Source organism: Balaenoptera acutorostrata, chromosome 14 (genome assembly GCF_949987535.1).
Source record: "Balaenoptera acutorostrata chromosome 14, mBalAcu1.1, whole genome shotgun sequence".
Taxonomy (NCBI): domain Eukaryota; kingdom Metazoa; phylum Chordata; class Mammalia; order Artiodactyla; family Balaenopteridae; genus Balaenoptera; species Balaenoptera acutorostrata.
Genome location: NC_080077.1, coordinates 35,100,429 through 35,114,679, shown reverse-complemented (window position 1 = coordinate 35,114,679; position 14,251 = coordinate 35,100,429). Strand labels below are relative to the sequence as shown.

Sequence of the window (14,251 nt, the reverse complement as noted above, 5' to 3'; positions counted from 1 at the left end):
TAATTCTTTCAGATATTCTGCATGTTAGTAATTTTTTTAAATATCGGAGAAAAGTTGTTTTTAGTGCAATGGCTTGTTATGTAGAAATGGCTAATATTTACTGCGGGTTGTTTCTGCGCTAAGTAAGCGTTTTGCATGCATTATCTCTAGTGGTGTGCTGGAAAATGTTTAGCACTTTCAACATGGTTTTGGCTCTCCAGAAAACAGAGGAGGTGGTGAGGGAAAAAAGTCCTGATTTGCAGCATTTGCCAATCTCCATGCTCTAAGATTCCCACTACAGTTTTAAGCTTCCCAAGACAGAACTGGAAGAGATAAGCGTTCATGTGTCATATCTCCAACATACAGATAAAATAGACATAGATAGTCTCAAGAACATAGATAATAGTTCACTATATTAAAATAGTTAGGAACCTTTGAGTATGTATTACTTTTGTTTAAAATATAATTGTAAGTTTGTATGATTTATTCTTTAATAATGATTTTAAAACTGGCTGGCAGAATTCCTGAAAATTTAACAATCAGTTCTCAGCTTTAGCACGTGACTGATTATCTCACAAACAGCAAGTTGGGCAGGTACAATTATTGATCATAATTTTACAGATGACAATATGAAACATTAGAGAGATTCTTACTTGCCCAGTAGTAAATATTAGAGCCAGCTTTTAATCTAGATTTTACTGACTCACAAATCTCAGCTCATAATTGCTCATGATCTGCTGCTTCATAAAATTCTACTCCTACTTCAAGGCTCCTTTGTGCTTCCATAAATCCTGAAAGCACATCTATTATGCCACTTATTGGTCTAATTATTTACCTATATACCTATCTGCTAAACTCTCTGGGCAGCTCAGCAAAGATATGCAATCAGGCAGCCTGGATTTGAATCTGAGAGTTTACACTAGTGCCTGGTGCATAGTAAGTACTCAATACATGGTAATTACTATGATCATGATTCCCCAGATTTTGAGTGGCTGCAGAGCAGAGTCTTTGTTTTAGAATACCCAGCACTTAAGGCACTATCTGGCACGTAGGACACACTCACGTAAAAGAAAACAAGAAAATGCAATCTGTGGGACTTCCCTGGTGGCGCAGTGGTTAAGAATCCACCTGCCAATGCACGGGACACGGGTTCGAGCCCTGGTCTGGGAAGATCCCACATGCCCCGGAGCAAGTAAGCCCGTGCGCAACTACTGAGCCTGCGCTCTAGAGCCTGCGTGCCACAACTACTGAGCCCGTGCGCCCAGAGCCCGTGCTCCGCAACAAGAAAAGCCACTGCAATGAGAAGCCCGTGCACCACAACGAAGAGTAGCCCCCCTCGCTGCAACTAGAGAAAGCCTGTGAGCAGCAACGAAGACCCAACACAGCCAAAAATAAAAATTAAAAAAAATATTTTTTTTAAAAAAGGGAGTCACATGAATGTTTAAAAACAACAAAAAAAAGTGGAATCTGAATAATACTTTTGGTTTTCTCATCAAATATCTGTAAGATATTGATCAGATCACCTCACTAACTGAGTCTCTGTGCAGAATAGTTATGAATGGGGGACATGGACTTGATTAATTATAAAGTACTTTCTTGTGCTAAAACTGCATGACTGAATGCATGCCCTTGCTGGTCCATTAAAGTGTACTAATACAGTACTTACAGAGTAGCTGAAGAGTATGTGTCAAGTACTTTTCAGCCACGTAGAAAAAGGACAAGTGCATAATCCTCACTGCAACATTCACAATAGCCAATCATTGGAGTTAGCCTAAACTTTTATTAGACTGGTTAAATATATTCTAGCACATATATCCAATAGAATATTAAGCAATCACTAAAGATGATGGTTAGAAGGTCCTGTAGGAACATGGGAAATGAGTTAATATCACAGCAAGTAAAATAAGCAGAATGTAAACTTGTATATATCTTATACTTACATCTTAAAGAAAAAAGCATGGGCATGGAGAAAAATAATACTGCATTGACAAAAATGACAATAGTTGCATAAACACTGTAGTGTTGAAAATGCTTTTAAAAAAATTCTATTTGTGAAATTTAGTGTAATGCTTTGTTATGGATAATTTATAAAAACTATTTGGGTGTATGTATTCTAATGAAGTCTTTACGAAATCTGGGACTTCCAGTAAGGCACCTCCAAAAAAATTAAGCTTAGGGATAGTTAGTGCTCCCCTAGCACATTTTCTCCTCCTAAGCAGAGCAAAGCTGGTTATTTTAGAGCGCAGACACATGCACAGTGCACACATATACCTATGATGCAGAATTCACCAGAAGAGAGAATGGAGAAACACAAAAGGGAACTCTGGAACAATAATTCTGCTTTTCAGTATTCCTCAGTTATATAATTTTTAAGGCGGTATCCAAATTGTTAAAACTGATTGCAAAAGTTTTAAAGGGAAACCTAAACTGGTTCACTTAAGCTAAGAAAATCAAATATTAATTTAATACAATGAGCTGACCTGCTGTGAAAGTAACTGGTTCATAGCCTTACAAAAATGCGTGTTCCCATTGATGGACAGTAAGCCAGAAATAAAGAGGAGGCAGAAATTAAAGGATTATCTGAGCCAGCTGGAAGGACGACTCAGAGAAAAATTTTTCTCCCTGTTGCTTTCAAAAATAAGCAGAGTTCTGTATTCTACTGATGTACTTTATGTGAGTTGGAAATACAGAGGAAAATAACCCATTTAAGTAAAATTAAATAGAATGAGTCAGTTTCCACATTCTGTCACTTGTTAGAAGTTAACTAAGTTACCTGTTAATTTTACTTTTAAAAACAAGATAAATGAGAAAAGTTGTCATCTCTTCACTTTTTGCCCAGCTCTACCATAGTGCTGGTAGGAGTTCAAAATTCATTGACTAAATCAAGGACAACAGAACTGCTGGCCCAACCCATCAGAAAGTCTATGTTAATAATCTGATGTATGTAAATTGTGTTTTAAGAAAACAAAGCTTCATGCTCTACAGCATCATCACGTTTCATGATAATGCAAGGTGAAGGAACAGCTATTGTTATCTTCATATTGCAGTTCTTAAACTACTAGAGTGAGCTCCAACATATCAGTCCAAAATCACAAATTCATCAATATACCAATTTGTTTTTAAGTTACCTTGTTACATTTTTTCCCAAAAGCTTTAAAATGCCATCATAAAATGAGCGACAGCTTAAGATTATATTGTTCAGTATTGGAGAAATTAAACCTCTAAAACATGTTCTTAAACTTCTTTTATTGTTATAATTTACTGGATGGCAAAAAAAGAGTTAAAAAAAATTAATGAAGTATCTAAACAAACTTGGCAAAGAATACTGCCATTTATATTTCAAAACTACATATACATTCCACTATTCACCTGTAAGATATATCTTAGAGAAGAAAAAGGTCTAGCAAAGCAATATATTATGATTTCCAATAAATGTTACCATAAATTTTGAGCGAGCATCCTATGTATATGGTGCTCTTGACTTAAGAAATGCCTAATAACTGGCAGAGAAATTATTTCACTTTCCTTCTATAATTACTGTTAAAAGGGGATCCTATTATATATATATGTATATATAATATGTTAAAACAAAGGTATTTTGACAATAAAGTATTATAGATTCACATGTAACAGTACAAAAAATATGATGTTCATATATTTTAACAGTATCCGCTTAAAAATACAGTAACACGTAAAAATAAACTTTTTTAATGATTATATTTTTATTACGAAGTACTACATTGAGGTAGGAAATAGTAACAAAGCCAGAAAATGAAAGATGAGTTATTTTAACTCAAACTTCACCCATATTATTTGGCCAAGACAATTAAAATGGACATCACTCAATGATTTCTAGGCCATATCATATGTAGTGACAGCTGAATTTGCACGTATCTTGCTTAGGGTGACATGAACGCATGAATTTCTGCCCTTTGAAGTTCATTTTTTGTTGGGTTCACAAAGCGTAACGTAACTTACAATACTCAAGATTAGAATCCACTCATTATTTTTCCTTCAAATATGCTTTTTTCTCCTCTGTAGTTTATATACAGGTTGGTGGAAAGGAAAAAGGATGGAAAAGTCATCCTTACAGCAATTATTAGCTATAATAAGGCCGTATCTTATAGGAAGACAGTGAAGATCAAAAAATGAAATTCTCAGATGATGATCACATCCTCAGATTTTAAGAGTAAAGTTAAATTATGAAAATAACGAGATACATCTTTATAAAGTAATTTTTTCCATTCAAGAAATCATACAGAATGACCAACACTCTTCAAAAATACTAACTATAACTAGAATGGTTCTAAATAAGTGAGTTCCAAAAATAATAAGCTGTACTCCTCCCCCACCAAACCCTGCCCAAGAAAATGTGACTGCAATTTTTTTTTTTTGCCAAAGCCTGACTTTAAGAATTTTGCTTTTTATTCCAAAGCAAAGAAAATAAATTATAATTCAAATAAGGAAGTAAACAGGCAATGACAATTGAAGACAAAGGTAGGTTCTCTGGGTAAAAAGGAAGAAAATCAAGGACAAGTCTGTGTACCAGTGTAACCAAAATGGCACCATTGAAGAGGTCTGAAGTTCACAGGCTAAGTCACTTGAGCCCATCCTTCATACAGAACACATCCCTTAGTGTTTGATATCTTGACCCATAGCTTCTTAATTCTACCCATGTCGTTTTCTTCTTCAGATATTCTTATGTTATTATCACTTAAGACATTATTAAGATATTATTTTGCTACTATTTCTACTTCCTAATATCAAATAAAAGCCTAGGACCAGAGGGGATAGCCAGGATATTTAATGGAACTGATGCTGTTATTCAAATCATTTTCACCTGTCAGCTTTATTGCATATGCAAAATTCAATAAAAACAAATGAAGCCAATAAAAAGAGCACTTAATGATACTGTTAACAGACTCAGCATGTAGTAAAGTACTGTGGATAAATTAAAAGTGTCATTTTTTACTGGTTACCAAATGCTTTCTAGCAACCAAATAAGTCAAAAGAAGACAATTTTAAGCTGAAAGCAGCCCAACTCTATTTAATTAGTTACACAGCTATTAGAAAACATGCCATAAACTGTACGTATGGTTAACAGTACATCCCATGCCTGAGGCAAAAAACAAAAGGGGCAGTGGGAAAGAGGATTTCATATTTGTTCAACTTTCATGACTCTTATACTGGGGTTCCTAGCATTATAGATCACTAGCACAGTTAACAGAAGTTGCTTATATTATAAATTAATCTCTCTCTCCATTGAAATTTAGAATAACATTGCTATAATCTATGGGCCCCAGAGAATTCAAAAGCAACCACACAAATTACTTTGATAATTTAAATTAGGATGTGAGGGACTTCCCTGGTGGACCAGTGGTAAAGAATCCGCCTTACAATGCAGGGGACGCAGGTTCGATCCCTGGTGGGGGAACTGGGATCCCACATGCCGCGGAGCAACAAAGCCCGTGTGCCACAACTACAGAGCCCACGCGCCCTGGAGCCTGCGTGCCACAACTAGAGAAGAGAAAACCCGCACAGCACAACTAGAGAGAAGCCGGCGCACTGCAACTAGAAAGAAACCCCAGCGGACCGCGCGCCGAACGAAAAAGATCCCACATGCCTCAACAAAGATCCTGCATGTTGCAACTAAGACCCGATGCAGCCAAAAAATAAATAAATAAAATAAATAAATAATAAATCTTTTAAAAATTTTTTAAAAAATTAGGATGTGAGTTATATTTTCAATTTAATGCCTCCATTTTTGCATATAGTTTCCCTATGTGTTAGAAGAAAGGAAAAAGAGAAGGCAAATCATCCTTATGGTGACTACCGGCTGCACATTGTTTTATACATTATTTCACAGTTAAGGAATTAGGGATAAGGCTAACAAGTGTTAATCTAGCTGTGTTCAGGAAAGAACGGTTGATATTGTTTTCAAACATATTGCTTGAGAAAAATGGTTTTGGGGTCAGAAATTACCTTCTCATCTCTGGAGTTCCAAAGTGCTTCGTATTTTTATTATATAACTTACTATGTTTTTATTGGTATTATGGTTTCTAACACTAGACTGTCAGTTCCTGAAGAGTAGGAAGCCTGTCCTACTAATGTTGTATCTTCTACAGTCCTCAGCATGGCAATGTATGCAACTCCGACCTCAATAAAATTTATGAAATGAATAAATATCCCATCAAATACACAGTAGCTCTTGAATTTCTCTCCAATCCTTCATAATTTTCTCCTCTACAATAACGTATTATACCATGGATTTTGCATGTGCATTAAGGACACTGGTTGACCCACATATTTGAAAAAGAAAAGTAAATCAAACAATAAAGTAAGTTAGATCACCTATAAAATATCTTTAAAATCCCTTTAATGAAAGGAACTTTCTTGATTATTAGAAATGACAATATTTCCAGGAATTTATATATTTCCTATTTCTGATCTACAGTAAGAGAGACATGCTATAGTGAAGATAATAGACAGCATATTTTGATTATAAGCATGTTTTCATGGTCTTTCTGCTCCCAGTCTTTCCTTAGCTCTAACTCCTCTTCCACAGAGAGATGACCTTTCTAAAAGCAAATCCAGTAATGTCAATCTGCTTCTTAAAAATAACAGGATAGCAGCCTGGGCTACATTAGCCCTGGCCACATCCCACCTGCAGCTTCTGTTCTACCACAGCCCAGAGTCAGCCAATGCTCCATCTATTTTCATAATCCAAAAAATATCAGCAATGTTAACAACTGGGATATGCATATGGTTCCCTCTGTTTTTTATTCTATTTTCTGTTCTTTCTGCCTTAAAAACTCATAGTCAATTTTTAAGATCCAGTTTAAAAGCCATCCTTTCCTGGTGACAGCTTCTCGGAAACACTTTCTTGAAAAACAGGAAGAGCTTCAGTGTTTTCACTTTGCATTTTACTCTTTGTTTATAGGGCTGTCCCTCATGACTACTAGGAACTTCAGTGCAAGGCACTGCTTGTATAACTTTGAAGACCTAGTACTTAACCCAGTGCTGTTAACAAACAACAAAGCCAATAAAATTTCTCTGAATAGATAAATGTTTTCCAAACTGAAATATTCCCTACAGAATCTGAAAAACAAAATCAGGTTATTACTCACTAAAAAAGAAAAAAAATCTATAAGAGGGTTTTTTACTCTTTTAGATTTTTAAGAAAATTGAAGAACTGTTGTTTTCCATTACTTTTCTTATGGCTTTTTATATTTAGTTTTTTTGACTTCAATAATAATAGCATTGCCTTTTAAAATTTTTGCTCAAAAACAATAAAGAAGCCATGTAAAAATCATATTAATAAATTTCAAAAAAATTTTAAAACAAGCACTGATATAAGCCTTCAACTGAAATCAAACCATACGGCAACCTTACACTGTTAAACCATACCAATCCTTACAGAGCTGTTTATTTTGTTTTTTGTTTAACTGCAAGGCTGAGTTTCAATGATAAATAGTCTTTGTGATTGATAACTATCTTAGACTACAATAAAAATCAATATATGGTTCCACTTTGCTGATGATACTATAGCCAAAAGGCCAAAATTTAATTCCTTACTCTGTGGTTTCTGGTGTATGCCTGAGTATTGTTTTGTTTTGTTTCCTTCCATTTTGGACTTAGGAGAGAAAAAAAATTCAGTTTTAGTAAATGTTTACGTTTAAAATAAGACACTCTCTTTTTCACTGCTTCATAGATCTACATTTTTCAATGACAATTGCCAAGAGCACTGGACTTCAATGTAAGAGTAGAGAGTAGCTTTCCCAACTGTGTAAATATACTACGTTCTGGACACCCTGAACTCTTGACTTTCCCCATGAAGGAGATGCTGTTAAAATGTCAGTTAATCATAAAGCAGTGCCACAATGGGTTACCCAGAAGCAGAAGGCAATTTAAAAGAGCAATTTTAACATGCAATTGCCAAAGCAAGCAATGGAGACAATTTCTGATGATGGCATATTTCATTTCCATTTAATAAGAGAAAGAGAAAACTGTATTTTCTTAGCTTCTGTACCAGATGGTATATCCAGAGGAAACAGACACACTGAAGAAACAAGTATGCTTTCTTTGACTGTTCAATGGAGTTTTTGAATTACTTCCCACTTAAGACAATGTCACATTTATACCTTTTTAAAAATGTATAAAATGCCTGAAAAAGCATTATGTGAACAATAACATGGGTCAGGCTGTAAGCTAACAACTAAGTAATCATACCCTTCAGGCACATAGAGAAGCATGAGGCAAGTGTAGGTGGCTACAGCCACCAGAGGCTGTAATTACCACCTCTCCTAACTTGAGTAACCCTGAAGCAGGTAATTGCACTTACCAAATGATTTTAATGTACTTCAGAAATAAAACAAAGACACAGCTTTGGCAACTAGGTAGGACATTTTCAGAAAAGGATAGTGTAAAACATTTTTTACACTTCTTTAACTGTTTAAAATATCTAAGAGTGTACACTTGAGTGTTAAGCACACTAATCAATTGTGCTTTCAATAAAATTGAAGTTGCAAACATTAAGCTATGTTTTCTCAAGGAATAATTCAGCCATGAAGATTCAATTTTTTAAAATGTACATCCCTCCCAGACGTCATACTTTCATTTACTCAGGCTACACTCTTCTGAAAGGGGGGGGGGGGTGGGGGGGAAGATCGCCTATAGTAGAAGAAAGAGGGGAAAAAATTCAGGCTTTTCAAGTTCCAGAAAATGGGTGTGAGCCCCAGTTGCCCAGTTGGCTGAGGTTAGACAAATCACTGTTTTTTATTTTGTTTTTCCTGAATCTTAGATTCACCAGCTGCAAAATTGGGATAATAATATCCAAATAATTATAAAGCAGTACCAATTAATACTGAATTATGAAAATCTACACCTGCATTTAAAATACAAAATATACTCAATACATAAATAAAACCATTTCATTAACTTGCTGTAAAATTATTTATTGACAGATCTCTGCCAAGAAAGAAAAAGTTTACTATTGCCAGAAGTAAAATTTCAAAGGCTTAACTACATTAAAATGGAGTTTTTAAGATACTAAAAACTAACTAATTTACTCTTTGATAGGTCCCTAGTAGTCAAAAATTGTTCCTCTGTGATACACCAAAATAAGAATTTCTGAGAGACTGAAAGCAATCATCATCCCTTTGTTACCTATAAGAAATTCATGTGAAATTGATATCAGACACATACATACAGCTAAAAAATTTTATACTTATCTTAAAAGGTTTCTTGGTGGTCTAACATGTAGAATGCATTAAAATAGCTATTTCAAAACAATGAATATTTACTCAACCAGATGATATTAATGGTAAAACACTACCCTACAACATGACATTCTCCTAATATTTGTTAAAATGGAATGGTTTATAGAACCAGTATTCAAAGTTTGCACAATTTAATAGAATTAGATGGGAACTTCTCCAAAAGTTATGTTTGGTGTCTTAAAGGGATCATTTCCCCAGACTATGAAGAATTTTTGTACTAAATATCAGATAATATCATAGTGTAAGTTGTGTTCTATTTTGTTGTTATAAAACACCAGGCTGAGTCTAGTGATGATGCTGGTGCTGGTAGGGTCTGAGGGATCTTAAACTTGGGGAAAGGAACCTTGAAGAGAAGTGGATGGACATCATAAATTTAACCTTTACTGACTCTGTATTTAGACATGCAATGTTTATCAATTATATCCAACTTCTGCTTTTCAGGATTATTTAAAAATTAATAGAATATATAATTGCATAAGCTTTCCCTCTCTTTCTAATAATAGAGCAAGATTAGTAGACACTCCTATAAAACAGTTACCAGTTTCTCTCCAATCTACAACGTACCTGGAAATCTAGTCTATAAGCGCTTTTTTTTTTTAACCATAAAACCTGCATCAAACACATCTTATGAGGACATTAATAAATTAATAGAGATATGTGACAAAGACTTACCACATGTGAAAGATAGTTTAAAAAAGAACTTTTTACAGTTGGAAGTAAAACTACAGATGAGTGAGCTTGATATCATTTTATGCCACAGAGCCCACAACTTAAATGTTTCTCAAATAACATATCAGAAAAAAAGACCAGTATTATTTCAAAATGTAAGACATTTATAAATTTGAAAGCAGCTATGAGTGTAAGTTATTTTTACTCTATCCCCTCTCATACAGATAAGGTTATTCTCAAAGTAAAATACCTCAAAGCACTTTACAGTTCTATTTTTACTTACTGCAGCTCAATATGCATTCTGAACATAAGTATTCAATAGGGATAAATCAGTGCTCATCAACATGTTGTTTTCATCCACTTAATACAGCATAACTAGCCTTAAAACACAATTTCATTATCCATTCATCTGTCGATGGACATTTAGGTTGCTTCCATGTCCTGGCAATTGTAAACAGTGCTGCAATGAACATTGGGGTGCATGTGCCTTTTTGAATTATGGTTTTCTCAGGGTATATGCCCAGTAGTGGGATTGCTGGGTCATATGGTAGTTCTATTTTTAGTTTTTTAAGGAACCTCCATACTGTTCTCCATAGTGGCTGTATCAATTTACATTCCCACCAACAGTGCACGAGGGTTCCCTTTTCTCCACACCCTCTCCAGCATTTATTGTGTGTAGATTTTTTGATTATGGCCATTCTGACTGGTGTGAGGTGATACCTCACTGTGGTTTTGATCTGCATTTCTCTAATGATTAGTGATGTTGAGCATCCTTTCATGTGTTCGTTGGCAATCTGTATGTCTTCTTTGAAGAAATGTCTATTTAGGTCTTCTGCCCATTTTTGGACTGGGTTGTTTGTTTTTTTTATATTGAGTTGCATGAGCTGCTTGTATATTTTGGAGATTAATCTTTTGTCAGTTGCTTCGTTTGCAAATATTTTCTCCCATTCTGAGGGTTGTCTTTTCATCTAGTTTATGGTTTCCTTTGCTGTGCATAAACTTTTAAGTTTCATTAGGTCCCACTTGTTTATTTTGTATTTTATTTCCATTACTCTAGGAGGTGGGTCAAAAAAGATCTTGCTATGGATAAAGAAGATGTGGCACATATACACAATGGAACATTACTCAGCCATAAAAAGGAGCAAAATTGAGTTATTCATACAGAGTGAAGTAAGTCAGAAATAGAAAAAGAAATGCCATATGCTAATGTACATATATGGAATCTAAAAAAACAGTACTGATAAACCTAGTGGCAGGGCAGGAATAGAGATGCAGAGTAGAGAATGGACTTGAGGACACAGGGGGGAAGGGGAAACTGGGATGAAGTGAGAGAGTAGCATTGACATATATACACTACCAAATGTAAAATGGATGGCTAGTGGGAAGCTGTTCCACAGCACAGGGAGATCAGCTGGATGCTTTGTGACGACCTAGAGGGGTGGGATAGGGAGGATGGGAGAGAGGCTCAAGAGGGAGGAGATATGGGGATATATGTATACTTATAGCTGATTCATTTTGTTGTACAACAGAAACTAATACAACATTGTAAAGCAATTATACTCTAATAAAGATATATTAAAAAAAACCCCACAGTTTCATTTATTTGCCATCTCCATTGGCCCTCACACCAATGGCCGATTTCAAATAATTCCTAAGTTAAAAAATTACATTATATTAACAACACATTGTGTGGTACTGTGAATTTTTAAGGATCTATTTTGATGAAATAAAAAAATAAGAAGGCAGATGAGATATTTAAAAGAAAGAAGTTAGGGCACAAAAAGTCACAAGGAAGATCTCTGGAATAGTAAATTAACACTTATTATTTTAATTTGTATATACCTTATAAGGATTAAATATAGGCAGAAAAAGGTAATTTTATCAGAAAATATGTGTAGGCAATATCTTCAGTAAAATGGACATCATTATTCATCTTTTTATGTTAGCACTGGATATTAAATTTGGAAGAGTGAGCTACTTCTCAGTTTCCATATTGTCTCCTTTTTAAATTATTTCTCTGACTAGTTGAGGTTGTAGAGTTAAATTGTTTTTCCCCTCAGGAAGTTCATCTACTACAATAATAATAATTTGTCACATTATCTAGAATGAAAAGACTTAGCTGTACAACAAATTTGAAAAGCAAATTGTGTGATTTAGGCTGAGCCATGGAGACTTACCCAGTGTTTTTGAGGTTAAGCTATTTTTCAACCACAGGATAAATGTATGACACCAATCAGCAAATTACTAGACTCTCTATTGTCTACATCTGAGACTAATGATGGAGCAGTTAAGCTTCCTATTGGTGAGCATTTTTCAATATTAATATATGAAATATATTAATATTCACAATTAATATATAAATATTAACATATAAAATTGAGCCAGAATAAAAAATATTTACGGATGACAGTACATTAGGTAATTGCATGGATTTTGCTTTGATCTTAGATCAGTACTCTTTGCGGGTAGCCTCAGAATACTGTAACTGCTAAACAGATGTTAAAGAAATAAAAGACATTTTACAGGCATTTACATTTTCATAGATCCTCATGGTCTTAGTTCTCAATATTCAGAACCTAAATCTATAAATGTTCAAGATGCATAGACCCAGGTACTAACTTTGCAGGTGTTTCAACATAATGCTTGATGGATAAAAAATGTCTCTTTCACTGAACTAAAAAATTAAACTATTTTCAATAATAAAATAAACAGTGCACTAAAAATATACTCTAATAACTTAGACCAACTTTTCAGGGGCTTCTAATAAATAGCTAACATTTTCTCTCATTATAACAATTGTACAATAAGGAACTAGGATGTATGCTTTTATATTACTTTTTATTTCAGTTTTTATTCTTTCTTTGTGTTTTCTCCATGTGCTATTATTTTCACCACTCTGTTTCAGGCATTAGGAGGGCAATACAAGGCTTAAACATAAGGAAAGCCTCTGTATTTTACAGCTGGGTGCCAAGCTGCTGCATTAATCCTCAACAACAGGATTTTCTGAATTGAAGGGTTATCTTACTGAGGATTGGCTCAGAGTAACTTTTCTTATGTGTATTATCAGATATGGCCTCTGCACTGACCATAACAAAATTATCGAGGAAGACAATTTCCACATAGTAGAAAGGTATTCAACATTTGCTTGAACTGCAAAGGTTTTCTCTCTATATAATACATTCACCTGCATCAATCAGAGATTTTGGACTAAATACAAGCAAGCCGAGCAAAATTACCATGAAAGAAAAGACTGTGGATTCATAATACTACTGAAAAATAAAAGAGAAACACTCACACTGCCCTTAAATCAGTCAAATTTATGACATACTTAAGGTTACAACTGGAAGTCTTAGAATAGTGTGACTAATCATGTACCAAATAATTAGTACTTTTAATATTGTATGAATATTATATGTCTTATGCTAGATTCCTTCACTGGCAGAGTGGCCAGCTCTTCAGTCTTACCTGCACATTTGGTTCTGGTGATTAGTGGAGGTCCTGGAAGCCCTGTCCCGCCTTCACCAGGTCTTGTAAGTAGAACACGGATCTCATATTCAGTATCTGGATCCAAATGCCATAATTTATAAGTTGGAGCATTGACTGCATGGGTTTCTGTCCACGATCCTGATGTCATTCTGTACTCCACTTCTTTCAGAATGATGGGACCATCGCCAATGATGGAATTGGCATTTAGCTGAATCAGCAAATATGTAGGCCCAACGCCAAGCAGCTGGGGAGGAGCAATGGGTCTTGGTGGTTCTAGGAGAGACAAATGTGCAATTTCATTAGTTAAAAATCCGAAAGACTATAGTACATAGATATAGTAATATCTCTTTAAGTCTAAAGGCTTAAGGAATAATTTATTTAGGAGTTTATAATAAATACTTAAAATTGGGAATGAGTGGTCTGGAAACTGTACTTTTAAAGAGCAAATACTTTCACAGATGGAATATGACCCTTTTACCACAAGTTTTCTTTTATTAAAAACATACCTCTCCAGGAGACAAATTTGTAAAGACACGGTAACCAAGGGAAATAAAGAGAAAATATTTAGAGATGGATAGCTCTGATTAGCTACTAAACACAGTACAGTTGATCTTTGACATTCTTGGCGTACTAAGACATTTACAAATCTCCAAATTAATGAATACTGCTATAACTCATTTCGTTCATGAAATATGCCCAAGTATTGTTTTTGTTTTTGCTGGGTTTTTTTTTTTTTCTTTTTACTTCGGCAGACTTCCTGCAGATGAAATGAAAAGAAGGCAAAGCAAAGCTGAACTCAGGGGCTGATGCCCGGTGCTGACTTGTTTCCATACATCCAC

The 14,251-nt window shown here is 34.7% G+C and overlaps 1 protein-coding gene across 5 annotated transcripts in view; it reads right to left on the bottom strand.

Moving 5' to 3' along the window:
• The window catches only part of PTPRK (protein tyrosine phosphatase receptor type K), a 562,741-nt gene that overhangs the window by 203,520 nt on the left and 344,970 nt on the right, over window positions 1-14,251 (bottom strand). For all 5 annotated transcript variants that reach the window (XM_057527724.1, XM_007190825.2, XM_057527725.1 and 2 more), the window contains exon 7: window positions 13,392-13,685. In XM_057527724.1, coding sequence (XP_057383707.1) covers window positions 13,392-13,685 — 294 coding nt within the window. The remainder of the gene's footprint in view (window positions 1-13,391; window positions 13,686-14,251) is intronic.